This window comes from Mirounga angustirostris, unplaced genomic scaffold (assembly GCF_029215605.1).
Source record: "Mirounga angustirostris isolate CCGP_5_RB_7025 unplaced genomic scaffold, mMirAng1.0.hap1 SCAF_3, whole genome shotgun sequence".
Lineage (NCBI taxonomy): Eukaryota > Metazoa > Chordata > Mammalia > Carnivora > Phocidae > Mirounga > Mirounga angustirostris.
This window is the reverse complement of record NW_026991711.1, coordinates 123,718,013-123,735,201: the sequence shown is the minus strand read 5'-3', so window position 1 is coordinate 123,735,201 and position 17,189 is coordinate 123,718,013. Positions and strand designations below refer to the sequence as shown.

The following is a 17,189-nucleotide window of genomic DNA, read 5'->3' as shown; positions in this document are numbered from 1 at the left end:
AGGTTTGCTACACCCACTGGGCTAAAACGAGCTATGAAATTTCCTTGTTTTAATACTTCTAATGTTTATACAGTTTTAGAGTATGAATTATACCATTTTAGTAACATTTTTTCCTTTGAAAAACTTCACATTTTTAAAATTACATCTACTTTTGACCTCAATTCATCAGCTGAGTATATAAAAGTTATTACTAATTCACAAAAGACAAGGACACAGAAAGTTTCCTCAAAGTCATACTGCCAAAGCCTGACCAAGCTGGTCTTAGTACTTGATGGCTGCATATGAATAGTTTGAGAAAGAGTACTATGTAAATTCATGTCACCATAGTTATAATCCAGGCAATTAAAATTAATATGAACAGGAATCAATCTGTTTTAAATCTTCTAATTGAGGATTTTTAGTAAAGAATTTGATATAATGAATTACTTATCTGGAAAGTTGTATTATAAAGGTCAATTTCTTTTAAAAGGCAAATGCAGTTTTTCCACTGAAACATGCATGATAAACAGTTTTGAGGGTCTAAAACCAAACAGTTTACAAAAGTAGTTTATAGAAAGAAAGAGGGTTGCGACAGAAGTTCATCCAAGAGTAGTAGAAGGTATTCCAAAAATTGTAATTTACAAGTCATTCATTCATGGGAGAAGATATTTGCAGGAGATATATCTCATAAGGGGTTAATATCCAAAATATATAAACAACCTACACAACTCAACACCAAAAAAAACCATCTGACTAAAAAAAATGGGCAGAGGATCTGAACTGATCTTTTCCAAAGAAGACATCCAAAGAAACTGACTTTTCTGCTTATTCAGTCATTGACAAATTAACAGACATGTGAGAAAATGTTCAACATCACTGATCATCAGGGAAATGCACATGAAAACCACAATGAGTCATCACCTTACACCAGTTAGAATGGCTAACATCAAAATGACAAGAAATAAGAAGTGTTGGCGAGGATGTGGAAAATAAGGAACTCTCATGCATTGCTGGTGGTAATGTAAACTGGTACAGCTACTGTGGAAAACAGTATGGAAGTTCCTTAAAAAATTAAAAATAGGGGCACGTGGGTGGCTCAGTTGGTGAAGTATCTGCCTTTGGCTAGGGTCATGATCCCAGGGTCCTGGGATCGAGCCCCACATCAGGCTCCCTGCACAGCGGGGAACCTGCTTCTCCTTCTCCCTCTGCCTGCAACTCCCCTTGCTTGTTCTCTCTCTCTGTCAAATAAATAGTCTTTTAAAAAAAGTATATAAAAAATTAAAAATAAATTTAAAATAAAAATACCACGTGATCCAGGAATTCCACCACTGGGTATTTACATAAAGGAAATGAAAACACTAATTCACAAAAATACATGCACCTCTATGTTTATTGCAGCATTATTTACAAAAGCCAAGATATGGAAGCAACAAGTGTCTATCAATAGATGAATGGATAAAGCAGATGTGGCATATATACACAATGGAATATTATATAGTCATAAAAAAGGATGAGATCTTGCCGTCTGAGAAAGCATGGATGCATCTAGAGGGTATTACGCTAAGTGAAATAAGTCAGAGAAAGACAAAGACCATGATTGCACTTACATATGGAATCTAAAAAAAAAGTAAACAGAGCAGAATCAGACCTATAAACACAGAGAACAAACTGATGGTTGCCAGAAGGGAGGGGTGATGGGCAAAATGAGTGAAAGGGAGAGATACAAGTTCCCAGTTATGAAATGAATAAGTCATGGGAATAAAAGGCACAGCATAAGGAATACAGTCAGTGATACTGCAATACCGCAGGATGGTGACAGATAATAGCTACGCTTGGGGTGAGCATCACATAACATACAGACAAGTTGAATCACCATGTGGTACACCTGAAACTAATGTAATATTGTGTGTCAACTATACTAAAAAAAAAATGTTTTTTAAAAAACTAATTTATTGGGGTGCCTGAGTGGCTCAGATGGTTAAGCGTCTGCCTTCAGCTCAGGTGATCGGGCCCCACGTCGGGCTCCCTGCTCCGCGGGAAGCCTGCTTCTCCCTCTCCCGCTCCCCCTACTTGTGTTCTCTCTCTGGCTGTCTGTCTCTCTGTCAGATAAATAAAATCTTAAAAAAAAAAACCTAAACTAATTTATTCATACAAGGTATCTAGAAAGACTAAAGGCCAAGAGTAAGTCCCTACTGTTGAGCAGCTGGGAGGAGGAGGAGGAGAAAGATGGGAATCCTAGAACCAATACATTCCAGTTACATCTTAGGATGGTCAATTTCTGAATTTATGTCACTTCCATGGAAAACTGTGTTCAGAGCTCCAATCAAATGACCCACAAACAGTATTTTTGAAGACTGACACCTGCCAATATACTGTCCAAAGATTTCAGACCAACACATATTTTTCATCTGCCAACAGTCTGAATTAGACGTTTAACAGCTGAGCTGTTTGTCACAGGTCTCAAAATAATAACAGTTCTTGTGCAAGTCCAACCGGGTTTTCTGATTCCTTTCTCAATGCTTTAAAAAAACTGACTTTTCTGCTTATTCAGTCATTGACAAATTGACAATAAGTGGAAAATTCCCATCAGTGCATCAGTCTGAGATTCAAGGTAAGATTCAATGAGACTATTTATTCTAGCAGATGTCACAAGAGATTTTCAAAACATTCTTGTGTTTATTCATAACAATGGAAGGGAGTATTTTCAATAATAGATAATAAGTCTGGACTTATAAAGGCAAATTGCATAAAGAATCAAGAAAAGCACAAAACACAAAAACCAAAGTAGTGCTGTATGAAAAGAGAACTTCCTTAAAATGGCAAGTCTTAAAGAATAAATTATGGTTTTTCATAAATATTTCATTTTCACCACGATCAATTATTTCATATAGGCTGTGTGGTATTCTACGAAATATAACCAAAACAATCAAGTTTATGATTAAAACCTTTTCTGAAATCTCTATCTTATTATTGGTAAGGGAGCACTTTTTCGGATACAGGGTTTTTTTTCCAATGAAAGCCACTGACAGTGGTTAATGCAGCAGGTGTCTATCTAGATTCTGGTAATGTATCAAGTAACACATACCTAAAAAGTAGATTTAGCTAAAACCTAGTAAATACAAAATCATTTTACAGCTATTTTTAACAATTACAAAAAAAATTTTACACGTTTATTTATATACTAAAGTTTTCTAGGACATTTTTTTCCAGTTCATGTGTCTTATCTTTCCCAACTACATTGTAAAATTAATCACAGATTCCTTAAAGATGGAGACTCTCAATACTGAATCCAACACAGATGATAGAACTCCTGGGGGAAATCATTATTTGGCCATGAGGCCTACCACAGTCTGATACAGAGCAGGGGACTAATGAATGTTGCTTCGAAGGAGCTAAAATGAATCCTATATATTTTTAAATAAGAGGTATTCAAAAGAGAACACAATACTTCACACACAGTAGGGCTCCAGTAAATATATGAAGCACTAATTGTGTTTAGTCCCCTTGCTTGGATTCCTGTTGGTACTCAGGAATTAGAAGTTACTTCCAACTAGATCAGTCCTTTTTTCCCCATTCAATGCAGGGTACAGGTGTCAGAAAATATGATGCACTTCACTTCAAAGTGGTTATTACTGGTTTCTATTTTACATGAGTGTCTCTAATTCTTGTGACGGTATGGAAACTGGAAAGCCTATTCAAGTGTTTACTTTGATCATGACACTGAAAATTCATTTAATATTGCATACCTTAGTAGTGTAACTGATTCTCTTTCTGAAAGTAATGTACTTAATGCATTAGCAAAGGAAAAGTCAATCTCAGTATTTTTAAACTACTATTTATGGATGTATACATATATTAAGTTCTATAAGGATTTTTTTTCCCTTTTGTAGGGGAGCAGGATCTAGAAGCAGCTCTCTTCAATGGAGTTTTTGTTTAAAAACAAAAAAAAACAACCCCTCCCCCCAAAAAAACCCCAAAACAATACAAACTGAAGAGCACAAATTCAAGTACAATATCATTCTGTTGAAACCCATCAGTTTCTGAACACTGGTATGTTGTCTATATGCAAAGATTAGAACTAAATGAAAGATACCTATATTCCTTAATGAGATATGAATTAGTGAGTTCCTAGGCACATAAAGTATTCATGGAAAAGCAAGATGCTTTCAGAGAACAACTTCGTCTCAGTTAATTTCTTTGAGAACAAATCAAACCAAAGCAAATGGTAAGTGGGTTTTTCTCATTTTAACAAGACTAGTCCCCTCTAACCACTATCTAAATCCCCTTCTGTTTCTATCTAACTTCCAGAAAATTTAGGCTCAATTAGGGGTTAAGCCTCAAAAGTGCACAAGAGACTGACTTAACAAACAAATCCAAGAGGTTAGCTACTAACTCAGCCAGTATGGGGTCAAATATCTGCCTAGCTACAACACATATGTTTATGAGCTGAGCATTTCAGGTATACAACTTCAAGTTTCTCCCCTTACTACAAAGAGTAAATTATAATAATTCTTGAGAAGACAGTGTTCATTTTTGCTGAAGGAAAAATGAAATGAATGAGATGCGTAATGTTCTAAGAATAGTGAAATATAAGTACTAGAGCTCTAGAGAGCATCTAGTCCAACTCCCTCATTTTATACACAAGAAAACTAGAGCCCAGGAGTTAAATGACTCACCCGTGGGACACACACAGCTTAGTAGTACAGCCAGGTCTAGAACTGGACACTCTTCATATCTCTTAAACCACTGTCTGTCTGTTGTTTTTATTATATCAAGTGTCTTCCAAACTTCTCTTCTAGTCCTTCTTGCTTTGGCAGTTTCCTGCCAATTTCAAGTGTGACCAATTCTGGACAGAAAAGGCAGCTTAAAAAGTTAATTTACAAGCTGCAAGCTACATATAAGTCCATAAAACACTAGGACTTTCTTCACGAATTGACTAGCAAGGACATTGCATAAAATGACTACTACTTAGAATTATAAATGCAACAGTTATGTATTTATTTAAAAGGTATGTTTTACATTTTGCAAGGCTTCCACTCTGACCCCTGCAATATAATACAATCAGTCTTTACCTTTTAAACGTAACAGTTTATTAAGGAATGTTTAACCAAATCTCTTACATGTGGTGGTTTAGCAGTGTTTTACATGCCTCTATGTATTGCCTACCTAAAAAAAAAAAAAGTACTAACTTCCCTATTTTAAAAGGCCCTTCTTTGATTTATTTTGCTGGATTCTCTTCCTTATGGGCAATCTCTTACAAACTATCAAGCTCATAATTTCTCTTTAGTAGTTTATTTCTTTCCTGAAATATTGCATTCAGATTCATAATCCTGCTGACTAAGATCATAGAAAGCCAGCCAATAATTTGCCTGCTATATAGTAGAAGCTACAGAAAGTATCATTAAGGGGGTGCCTGGGTGGCTCAGCTGGTTTAGTGTTCAACTCTTCCTTTAGGCTCAGGTCATGATCTTAGGGTCCTGCGATTGAGCCCTGCTTTAGGCTCTGCACATAGTGGGGAGTCTGCTTGAGGTTCTCTCTCTCCCTCACCCCCCCTCGCCACTCTCTAAAAATAAATAAATAAAGCTTTAAAAAAAGAGAAGTATCATTAAGTACCACAATGTAAGAATAATGACTTAAATCTATTAAGAGCTGCCCCGGAGCTGGAAATGCTTTACATGTATTAACTCATTTAATCCTCACAACAACCATTTGAGGTGGATATTTTTACCATTCTGTTTCACAAATGAGTAAAATGAGATCCACAGAGATTATATAATTTACCAAGTCGCACACCTAGCAAATAAACAGCTACTAACCGGATACCTCACTCACTGCCTTAATGACACTTTTTATGGATTTCACTCAGTGTCAAGGTGAAAGCCTGAGGACTTTTTTGGCCTAAATTACCATGGTTAATCCTGGATGAGGGGTGGAGGTAGACAGCCAAGACCCTGAAAACATTATATGCTTTAATCCCTCCCCTCACTTCCCAAAATGACATTGCTAAAAAAGGAAAAACAAAACAGTAACAATTTAAGATGAGCGGAGATTCAAAAGTCTCAAAAGAGAACCCCAACTATCTTGTTGCTATGATTTGCAGTAGGAGGCGAAACAGGACTGATTATATAAGCGACTGCTTAGGAAACCGTTTCTTAAAAAACAAAAACCACTGAGGGACTTTGGAAACCTTGAGCTGAAATGCAATCCAAACTCTGCATTTTCAAAAGAAGGAAGCTATAAACCCAAATGTTTCAAATGGTTTGTCGCCATAGATTTAGATCTAATTTCTGGAGTAGCATGCTTCTCACCCCCTCCGCCCCCCACCCGGCCCATTGCTTGCAATTTAAGAGAGCTTACAATGGACCAGAATTTCAGACACCACTTACCCAGTGTTTTAAGTCTATTTGTAAGTCAGCTGTGGATGTCTATGAAAAACAGGATGCCAAATTCCAGGCCATGCCCCCAAAGCCTTCACAATACTCTGATAACTCCTCTTCAACTACACATTTTACCTAAGTTTCATATATAATGCCATTTTTATGATAAAAACTCACATCCACTCTAAATTCAACTTGGAACACTAAGCACCAACTTCTTTATTAAGTGGCACCTGAAAAGGGGCGTTCTCTGCCTCTCCAAGCAGAGAGATGCATTGGGTGGTGGTGTGTGTGTGTGTTGGGGGGTGGGGGGAGGTAAGGGAGGGGATCCAGATCAGGGAAGAACAGAATAAACTCCCTTGGATATTTACAATTTACTACATTTATATTTAACACAGACAATAATTATAGAAGTCAAACATGCCTTGGCTGTCGAAGAAAGAGGGTTATTGATTCACTTGCCCCCTCCCCTCCTCCCCACCCTTCATTTGGAAGTTCTGGACTTTATGAGGGCTATATGATATAATATCTGCCTACAGGGATTGGCATCTACCTGATAGGCAGGTATTATTCAGTTCAAGAAAAATGTTTCACAATGACATGACTTAAAATAATTCAGACACTTCCGTATTTTAATTTACATATTTTATAGTAGTAAAAATTTACAATCCAATCTCTAATGACATTTTATCATCTGCAGTGAATCATTATGTATTAGTCACAATAAACTATAATATTATCAAGACTGAATAATAAAATGATCAGGACTGTAGCTAACATTTATTAGTGTACCAAATAAAAGTAAATCTAAATTATAAAAAGAAAAAACTTAAACCAATGACAAAGGGAATGTCTGCAGCAAACTGAAGAGCAACATTATGTAACATCCTCAATTTAGTTATGATAACATAGCCCCAAAAGATGAAGATAATTCCACTGAATTATTAAAGTGATAATGTAAACAATATTTGAAAGTCATACAACTTCTCAAATGAAACCAGTAAGCACATGAATCATTGCTCTTTGTGACCTAGGGCCTCATCTCCTTATCCTAAAAGAAACCTGTTATTTCTTACAGATGGGCATGAAATTGACCTGCAGACTGATACCACCACATACTGGCAGTTTATGAAGCCTGACATCCAGTTATGCTTAAAGTTTTGCCTCCTCACACGCTCGTGCTCTCTCTCTCTCTCTGCAGCTATTTGTAGTTACAGTTTGGGCATGAAATAGTTACCTGGTTTCCCACACATAACCAGTCCACTGGTGTTCTGTATCAGATCCTTTTTCCCCCTTCTTGCGGGAAAGGCATACAAAGCCACTGAACACACTGCAGCAGTAATTATCTCCCCGTACACGGAAGGCGTGAAAGCAACTTCCCAAAGTGACATACAATTCCATGAACGTTTATGTCCTGGAATAACCCTAGAATAACCTCTATCTTATCTTCCAGTTAATAATGAAGATATGACTTCATTATTATGATTCCATTTTAGAATTAAGCAAATTAGGGATTCACCTCTCGATTGAAATAGGAAAAAAACATGAGAGCATTCTCAAAATATCTTAATATTTCGAAGCAGTCCGGTGAGACTGGACTTAAATGATTCACATCATCCAGGATACGAAAATTCTCTATTTAAATCAATTCTTGGCCAACAACAAGGAAATAATTCAATTTTAAAATTGGCAATAACTGGATTTTTTAATTAAATGAATGTAAAAGTTTTAAATTTATTTTCCCAATTTGTATAGAGAAGAAAAAAAACCTGCAATTCTGACCTAATATAGACTTAATTCAAATACTCAAGGTCAAACAATTACTAAAGTTTTTATTAAATTGAGTTGGAAAGTAGTTTTTTTAAGTCAAAATATATGAGAATTAGATTTGGCTTATTTAGCTTGTAAACGCAGCACTAACATCCCCCCCATGAATGCCGGCTGCTCCTACTTTCTGCTTGCCTTCTCTTATGTTTACCATCACTACTACTCTGCCCCACTACCTCCCTTCAAAACCAGCATAGGTAAGAATTAAGATAACTGGACACTTAGTTTCACAATTTAGAATCTTCAGTGTTAACATACAATACTCGAAATGCTGCACCTTCTCCTTATATAATAGTGGGGGTTGGTGAGGGGATATACTTTGGTCAAAACACAGTTTATGTTACTGGTTGTGAATGATTACCAGTTTTGAAACTTCTCTTCAAATATCTACAACTAGAATATATTTCTAACTGAAAGCCTACCTTTACTTGAAGCAGGTAAAACTATTTGCACAGACCATCATATATATACCTTATCTATACACTTGAACCAGTTATTTCAATTTCTAATGTAGCAGAGAAACAACGTGCTTTTCACATCAAATCAAATAAGCAGGTGCTAAACTCTGCTGTAATGTGATATTGTTACATAACAAGTTTCCTGTTGGCATCTATAAACACCTCGCAATATCCTATACAGTGTTACTAACTCTACAGTTAAATCTCTAAATTAGAAGATCTACAGATTAAGGATATACCTGAAAAACAATGTAGCAGGCAAAAGACACACAACCTTTCCCAGTGCAAAGTTTTTTGTTTTGTTTTTTTCTTCTATTTTTCCTTTCTGTTGAGTCTTTAACTAAAAGGTATCATCTTATACTTTTCAATGCATTTGATCCACACAAAGTAGGTATTGGAAGATAGCTGAGACAATCAACTTATTATTTTCCTGACTCTGATACAGAAATAACCAAGGGTGGAGAGGTTTATAGTAAACTCAACCTCCAAAACACACCGTGTCAAACAAAGGCACACATAGTATGCTTTTCAACACCCAGAAACCTTATGTTGGACATCAGTTGTTCTCATTTTCATGTTACCATTTCCATAACTGCTTCAGAGGCACCAGAAAATAAGATACTTCTATAACAATATACTACATTCAAAAAGAGAAGCAGTCTTCTACTTCCCCATTCTAGAAAAGCACCGTCTGTCAAAAATTTGCTTTTCTGCATTAAAGAAAATAAATTTGACCAAAAATGTATATGAATCATTACTGAATTTATACATAATTACCATTCTTTAAAAGTTGGAGGGCTGTATTTATTTTTTTTTCAGTCAAACTAAGTAACAAAAAGAACTGCGACCTCAACTAATAAATTGCGTCTTGAAATATACATGATTGTGTTGTCCCCGTGTTACTTCCAATGGTAACTGACACGCCCCGAATTTAACTGTACCAGACAGTTCTATCTGTCCCATCGCTGACCAAACACTGCTTCTCTGTTTCTATTCATTATGTATTATAAGAGGTCTAAACACAACCCAGCATGACGAGAAAAAAAATTACAATTCTTATGACAGCAAAGTGATGCATTCAAGTTCTCTCTTGCAGTACATCCCTATCTGTGAGCATTAACAGGCATTTTTGATAGAGCTAAAATGCGTTGGCTGCAAGCTCATTACTCTAAGAACCTTGGGCACCTTTCCTGCAGGTTTTCAGAAAACACTCGTAAAAACCAGGCACTATTCAAACCTTGCAAACCAAACTTGCCAAGAACCTTGTGCAATGATCAGTAACCTTGGCTACACCACCATCCGCCTCAAATTCACGGTCCTGGAGACCAATGCAGCAAAACCGAGGCTAGAGGCTAGCTAAAGCCCAACAGAACTGCCGCGCTTCTCCTCCGCCGCCCCTTCTGCCGCATGGAGAGAGGCAAGGGGAGAAGAGGAGTAGAGCTAAGCTCACCAGCTCTGAAGATGCTCCGGTGACCTCTGGCTGCGCGGCGAGAGCTGGGCCGGGAAGGCGCTAGTGCAGCCGCGGCGGGCCGTGTGGACTATGCCCCTGGTGCATTCCTCGCATTCCTGCACAATCTGTCGCCAGCCGAGGAGCCCGCGGCGCGCTTCCCCCCGCCCCCGGACACACACACCTGCCTATTTGCTGCGCCCCGAGCGGCCACGGCCGCCGCGGCGCCTCCACGGCTCGCGCTCCCTGTTTGTCGCACTCAGCCAACACGCAGCCAAATCCCGGCCCCGCCGCTCAACCCCTCGCTTCCCGGGTAGGGGGAAACGGGGAGAGAGCGAGGCAGCCCCAGCGGTGGGCAGGGACACCAGAACCGCCTGGGGGGGGGGGGGGTGCCGCAGCTCCGCTTCAACTCCTGGCAGGGTGAGAGGGAAGCCGCGGCTCAGGAGGGCTGCGGGGGAAGCTCCGGGCTGGGGAACCGGGAGGGGTGGAGCGCGAGGATACGCCGCGAAGAGCGAGGGGCGCACTGGCCAGAGGGGGGTGGGCAGGACCCGCAGGAGCGCGGGACTCTGGGGGCAAATGCGAGGCGGTCGCATGCAACAGGGGCGTGGGAGGAAGGAAGGGGGCCAGGATGCAGGAGCTGGAGGGACGGACAGACCGCCCCGAGGGCTGGGGACGGCGGGAGCCCCACGGTGTTGGGGGCGCGGGGCGGCGTGCCAGGCGGACGGGAGCGGGGGAGCCTCGGGGCAGACGTCCGGGAGGGCTCGGCGTGGCGCTGAAGTTCGGGGTTGGGGGCTCTGGATCCGAAAAAGCCAACGTGGGGGAGGGTCCTGCGCGGCGTGCAGGGAAGACCCGGGGAGAGAAATAGCCGGGAAAAGCAAATGGAGGGTGAAACTTGTGCGCCTGCCGGGGGGAGGGGAGCAGGCAGGCGAGTGCGGGCAGGAACACGAGGCGGGGCAGGAAAGCCGAGGCGGCCGCGAGGCGGTGGGGACGGAGTAACGGGAGGGAGGCGCCCGTCCCCCACGCGCCCCTCACGGGCAGGTCCGGGCTCGGGCGCGAGAGGGCGAGGGCCGGAGGTCTCGGGAGCAGGAGTCTTCGCGCCCTCCCGCGAGCTCGCACACTTACTTTCCAGGTTAGGCTGCGCCCGTCGTCGCTCGGGGGACCAGGGACATCTGCGCCGAGGGGTCGCCGCTGCGGCACCCGAAAAAATTAAAAAAGTGCCGCGGCCAAGCGGCTGCCCGCCCCTCCCTCCCCCACCCGCCCCCTCCCCCGAAGCGGCTCTCCCACCACCCCCGGCGGCGGCGGTGGCCAACTTGCCCCTCTACCCGGTGCCCATGGTGCCGCCCCCGCGGCCGGCGTCGACACGGAGTCAGCCCCGGAGCCCCCTCTACTGCCCAGAGGCCGGCGCCGCCGCCCGCCCAGCCGCCTGCCCGCCTGCCCAGCCAGCCCCGGGCTCCCGGGAACGTCAGCACGCCGCCGTCTCCGGACCTGCTCCCCGCCAACCCCATTGGTCGGAAGGAGAAGGCTGGCCCTCGCCATTGGCCCGGCCCTCATATTGAACCGGCCAATGCAAACTGCGGTTTCAGGTCGCCATAGAGACCGATGCTGTTAAGAGCGAGAGGGCCTGAAGAGGGTGGGGAGTGAGGCTGAAGGTGTCTCAGGCTTTGGGAGCGGGAGGGGGTGTAGGGAAGGGATACAGGGGGATTCCTGAGTGCTGGCTCTGAAACCTGAGGCAGCTTGTGCTTTGGCTTCCTGTCAGCCCCAGCTGTGCCTGGTCGGGTTTGTCCCTCACCTCACCTCGAATCCATGAGAGCCTAGGAGGAGGCATTTCGCTTTTCCTGCGTCTGGGAGCCCCTGAGACTTTGACCTTTGACCTTTGACATGTGTGCAGCTTCTGCTACTCCAGGTGAGTTTGCACCCTATCCCTTAATTCGCTGTTTCCTGACGTCACTGATCCACCTGAATTCTACTTGTTTTCGTCCAGCCACTCCCCTTTCCCTGGGGCCGATCTTGCCTCAAAATGTTGGGTCTAAAAACTTATAGCCGTCCGTAAAGGAGACTCAAAGAATATTTCCTTTGAATGATATTTTGGTAAGGAAACAGGCTGACGTATATTATGTGGGATGTCATTGAGTCATCGCATAAGATAATGTGTTCCCTGCTACTCCAAGCAAACCTCTAATCTCCCCATTGAAGGATATTTATTAAAGACCCACCTGTGTGTACATTCTGCACTGTGAGTTTGGCAGGTGCATGCTCTTTCCCCTAAGAGTTTACAGAGTGGGGAAAGACAGGTGACAAAGTCAATTCTTCATGCCTTCTGATGATCTCAGAGAGTAAAAGGAATAGATTACAGTTGACAGATGTTGTTTTTCTGGGTATTTTCCAGTTTACCTCAAATTTGATAAAGAAATGAACTGAGACATGTACACAGAAAAATCTTGAGTTTTAATAACAAGTTCTTTGCTTTCCTTTAGTCACCTTGTGCTAGTTTGTCAATAACAATTGTTTTTTGTAAATAACTTTCATATTTAGATACTGGCTATTCAAGTGGGTCTTCATGAAAATATTAGGCTCTTAAGCATTATATTGCTCTATCATGTAGTCACTGATATTCTTAGGTTTCTTCCTTTGGTGATTTTGCCATGTTAGTAAGATTTAAGAAGACAGTGTTTATGTTACCACCCTTCAAGTTGGAGGGACCATATTTTGTGAAAAAGCTGATAGGATTTTGGAAATTACAAATATTTATTGAGAGAAACAGATGAATGTGTGTGCAAGCTATATGTCTAACTACTGTCCAGAATTTTAAGTTGAATAATATGCTTTGCTATTAGTTTTTATCTTACTATAATTGCAAATTACAAAAATAGATAAGACTTGTTAATATGGTACCTTGATTGGAAAAACATCTCTTACAATTTGTAGTAAAATTTAAACTTAGTTGGTAATCCTATGCAGGGTTGAACTGTGGAACAAAACAGTTGAACATGTGAGTGTTCCCCCTAAATATTTCCAGAATTGGGAAGGAATCAGCAGGGACCATAGTGTGTGCTTGTCTCATGCCTTGCCATCACGGAAGTTTGCTCATCATGTTTTTCATTTCTGGCTTTTGTGTGTGTGTGTTTGTTTTTGGAGAATAGAAAAAGTAAAATGCAAATTTTATGACTCATTTTTAATGTACTAAGAAGATAACAATGATTTGGTTTTAAAAAATATCTAATAATACTGAATGAATAGAAGATGTATCTAATGTAAAGAATTACATTGATATTTCCTTTTTTCTTGCCTTAGGTTAGCATAGAAAGAAAACAAGAATTAATTTTTTTGACTCCAATAATCTTTTCTTTTTGTATTTTTCTCAGATCACGCATGACGAGTATTTTGATATTGTGTATTCCATGTTTGTAATGATTAGTGTCACTAAAATCTGTGAGTAAAGTCCCCTAAAATGTTGCTAATTGACATTATTATTATACTTATTAATTATTTTTTTGTAATTCTTATACACAGTTGAAAGATTTCTTTTGAACTTGGTCCTGTACTACCAAGCACTGCTGGATAAGGCTAAGAAATCACTTTGTTCCAGTGAAAGTCTATGCTATCCAGACTTGGCTGGGTCTTCACTGATTCTCTAAATTCCTTTCCTCATCAGGAGGGTGATTAAACAGGACACTTAACCAGGGACATTATCCAGGGCACTTCTCCCAAACCTGTCCTATTTCTGCTCTCCTCAAGCCCCCACTGTACTTTGTCTTCTTCCAGTTCTGTAAATGATCTTGCCTCATACTTAACTGAGGATCCATCATGAGGTTTCTCTCTTTAACACTCCTACCCCAGTCTCAATTTTTATACGGAATCACTTACTTCAATCCTGACTGAGAAGGGGTGCCACTCTTCTGTTCTAAACTCATACTCCCATTTCTATTCCTAAACATGGGCTATCTTACCTCCCCAGGAGTATCCTTTATTGATTATAATGTCTCTCTTAGATCATATGTTATTTTCTCATCCAAAAAAAATTATTCCTTACACCTTGCATATATATCTGACCCTTTGTGAAACCGCCCTTCTTCCAGCCCACCTCCCTCTCCATCTTATTGCCTTTTCTTCTCACCAAAAAACAGTCTGAAGGGAATTTCTTAAGGCTTTTATTTTTTTTAACCTTCAATATCCTGGCCCTTGAATACAACTGAAAAGATTCTGAAGGTTGTGCACTTTCTCCTCAAAATCCAATTCATTTTGCCAGTAAAGTTCTCTCTTACAAAAGGGCCTTTTACTTGCAAATTGCAATGCCTTAATTCCAGATTTCCAGTGAGGGGTAGAAACCATTGTCTCCCACTCTGAGGTTCCATATAAATGCAAATGAACAACTTGAGAAGAGGGAGCATTTAACCTGCTAGCCAAACCACCTAGGTAGGTGGGGTCTAATTGCTGGGAAGTAGAGGTGGGAAGAGGGAGCTCTACTGAGCCTGACTGTGGGATCCAGGGCAAAGTTCAAAAGACTGAAAATGTTTGGTGAGTACCACCTTCAAGAAAAAAAGTAAATTGCAGAAATCAAAGGGATTTTTTTCAGTTACCATCTCAGAAAGAAGTCAATCAGAACCTTTCATGATTATGAAAACTTTGTGACTTTCCAATGTTTGTTATTTTCATATTAGCTCATAATGATTAGTATTCCTGAAAAATAATAGCAGAGGCAGCAAGGAAAAGGGAGAGAGCATAAACACTGCCTCCTTTCTCATTCTTGGAAGCCTATGGAGAAGGTGGGAGCAATAAATATAAGAATTCCAAAAAACACACTAATTAATAGTTGCTTTTTTGGTTTGCCTTTAAAAGGAATGTTAAAACAGAGGCAGGTGGCAAATGAGGGAAAGAGAACAGTGGAATAAACTGGTCCTGAGAATGGCAGCTAAAGCTTAATAATAGTTCGGCTCAGGCTTTCAGGATTGACTGTGTCCCACCTCCAGACCATTCTCTGAATATGCAAATCCTCCCCTGCCCTTAGAGGCCCAGCCCAATAGTTACCTCTAAAGCCTTTCCTGAAAATTTCCCCACCTTACCCACACCTCTAGAGAGGGTGATTTCTGCCTTAGTATTTTATTGTAGCACTCTTTACCCCATGGTGTAGTTACTCCTGTGTGAGCCTTCTCTCCTAGATGATAGGATACATGTAATAGTCATGGTTGTATCCTCCCTAGTGCCTTGGACTACTAAAGTGTCTCCCACACTAAGAAAAGCCAACATCCATTAATCCTTATTTTAGTCCTTGGAAGAATTTGACTTCCAACAAAGAAAACATAGAATCAGTAATGTTGGGAGTTACTTACAAAAAGATGGGACTAGAGGTTCAGTGTAGAGAAGTGAGATAACATGTGGCAGAGCAGAGGAGAGGTTTCTGCCATGTAGTCTCCCAAGAGAGAAAAGCCTTAGATCTTATCTCTAAGAGGACCTGTCTCTGCCCCTCTGTGAGGGGGGACCAGTGTGAGAAGGACTGGCTGCATGTGTTTTGGGATGAAGTTATCATATTCAGAGCTAAAATTCTGTGTATTGGGAAAAGCAGTTGAAACTCAGCTTTGTCAAGCAGATTAAATAAGGGTTACCTACATTTTTTTCATCCGAAGTATCCAGGTTGCTCTGTTTTTTGGAACACAGTGGAGTCATGAGAATGTAACAACTTTATAAAATCATAAAGGCATCAAACACCTGGTAAGTGTAATAGACACGTTTCCAAGGACCTATATCCACAGCCATTGAAGTATGCAGCCCTGCAAGCTTCATGACCTAGCATCTGTCCATGGTATCAGCCCGGGGAGACCTGATTCAAATGTAACCAGTTCATTGCAGACCATTGGCCATAACCTATAACAGTACCAATCAGATTCATCTCCTGAAAATTTGGAATTTAGAGAACAAGTGAGCCAGAGAGAACTGCTGCCTTGGCCCTGATGTTTTCTGGGCTCCTATTCTCCCCACGAAGCCAGAATACACTTCATTTTTTAGTATTCCATGAGCTGTTTCTTATAGTCACCCCAATACATTCTTTTCTGGCTTTGCCTTTAGTGAGTCTCTGTTTCTTACAATAAAAAGATTTCATGACAATATTATGCAAATATTTGACAACAAAACAGAACCTGTATTATGACCATCTTACCGCACTACGAAGAGTAACAGTCTAAAACTGTCTAACAAACAAACTATAAAAAATGACCTGCCTAGTTCCAAATATTGCCAGTCTCAGTTGGGGAAAAGAGCTTTATTTAGTGTTGTGTCTATTCCCCAACCCCCCCACTCACCAAACTCAAAGCCTTATATTCTTCAACTCAATTCTCCTCCTGTGAAATTGGGAGCAAGAGAAGAACTTTGAGAAGATGAGCAATAGGATTGCTTTTTCAAGGTAGAATTATTTGCCATGCTACTGATGTAGGAAGGAAAAATTAGAATTTATATTTATTTTATACATGTACAGTAATTTTTTAGAAACTGGGCTAAAACATAAAAATGAGATAGGAAAATTACCGGAGATATCAGTGACCAAACAGCTCAGGGGAAACAGACTCTGAAGTCTAATTTCCAGCAATTTAAAGAAAACCTTTCAGGAGGAAAACCGGACTTAATACAATATTGCTATAATATTTAGCCAAAATAATCCAATTTTCAACAAAAAATTTCGAGACATGCAAAACAAAACAAAACAGGAAAGCACAACCCAAATTCAGAAAAATAGGTAACCAATGGACATGCTGAGTGGGCCTACTTGTTGGATTGTACAACTTATCCAAACCAGCTACTATAAGTACATTTAAAAACTTAAAGGTAGGGGAGCCTGGGTGGCTCAGATGGTTAAGTATCTACCTCTGGCTCAGGTCGTGATCCCGTGGTCCTGGGATCGAGCCCCGCATCAGGGCTCCCTGCTCTGCAGGAAGCCTTGCTTCTCCCTCTCCTGCTCTCCCTGCTTGTGTTCTCTCTCTGGCTATCTCTCTACCTGTCAAATAAATAAAATCTTAAAAAAAAACACACACAAAACTTAAAGGTAAAATGACTCAACAAATAGGGACTCTCAATAAAAATATAGAAAATATAAAAAAGAAATGGAAACTACCC

The 17,189-nt window shown here is 40.7% G+C and overlaps 2 protein-coding genes across 11 annotated transcripts in view; one reads left to right on the top strand and one right to left on the bottom strand.

Moving 5' to 3' along the window:
- Positions 1 to 11,344, bottom strand: part of PKP4 (plakophilin 4) — a 234,702-nt gene extending 223,358 nt beyond the window's left edge. For 4 of the 6 annotated variants that reach the window (XM_064586574.1, XM_064586573.1, XM_064586575.1 and 1 more), the window contains exon 1: positions 11,211 to 11,344. The gene's annotated coding sequence lies outside the window, so the exon portion shown is untranslated. Of the gene's footprint in view, positions 1 to 10,091; positions 10,262 to 11,210 lie in introns of those variants that run through there. The other 2 variants (XM_064586570.1, XM_064586572.1) reach the window with 2 other exon arrangements.
- The window catches only part of CCDC148 (coiled-coil domain containing 148), a 236,543-nt gene continuing 229,618 nt past the window's right edge, over positions 10,265 to 17,189 (top strand). For 3 of the 5 annotated variants that reach the window (XM_064586588.1, XM_064586586.1, XM_064586584.1), the window contains exon 1: positions 11,737 to 11,991. In XM_064586588.1, the coding sequence (XP_064442658.1) occupies positions 11,967 to 11,991 (25 nt within the window). In that variant the 5' untranslated portion in view covers positions 11,737 to 11,966. Of the gene's footprint in view, positions 10,402 to 11,736; positions 11,992 to 17,189 lie in introns of those variants that run through there. The other 2 variants (XM_064586583.1, XM_064586585.1) reach the window with 2 other exon arrangements.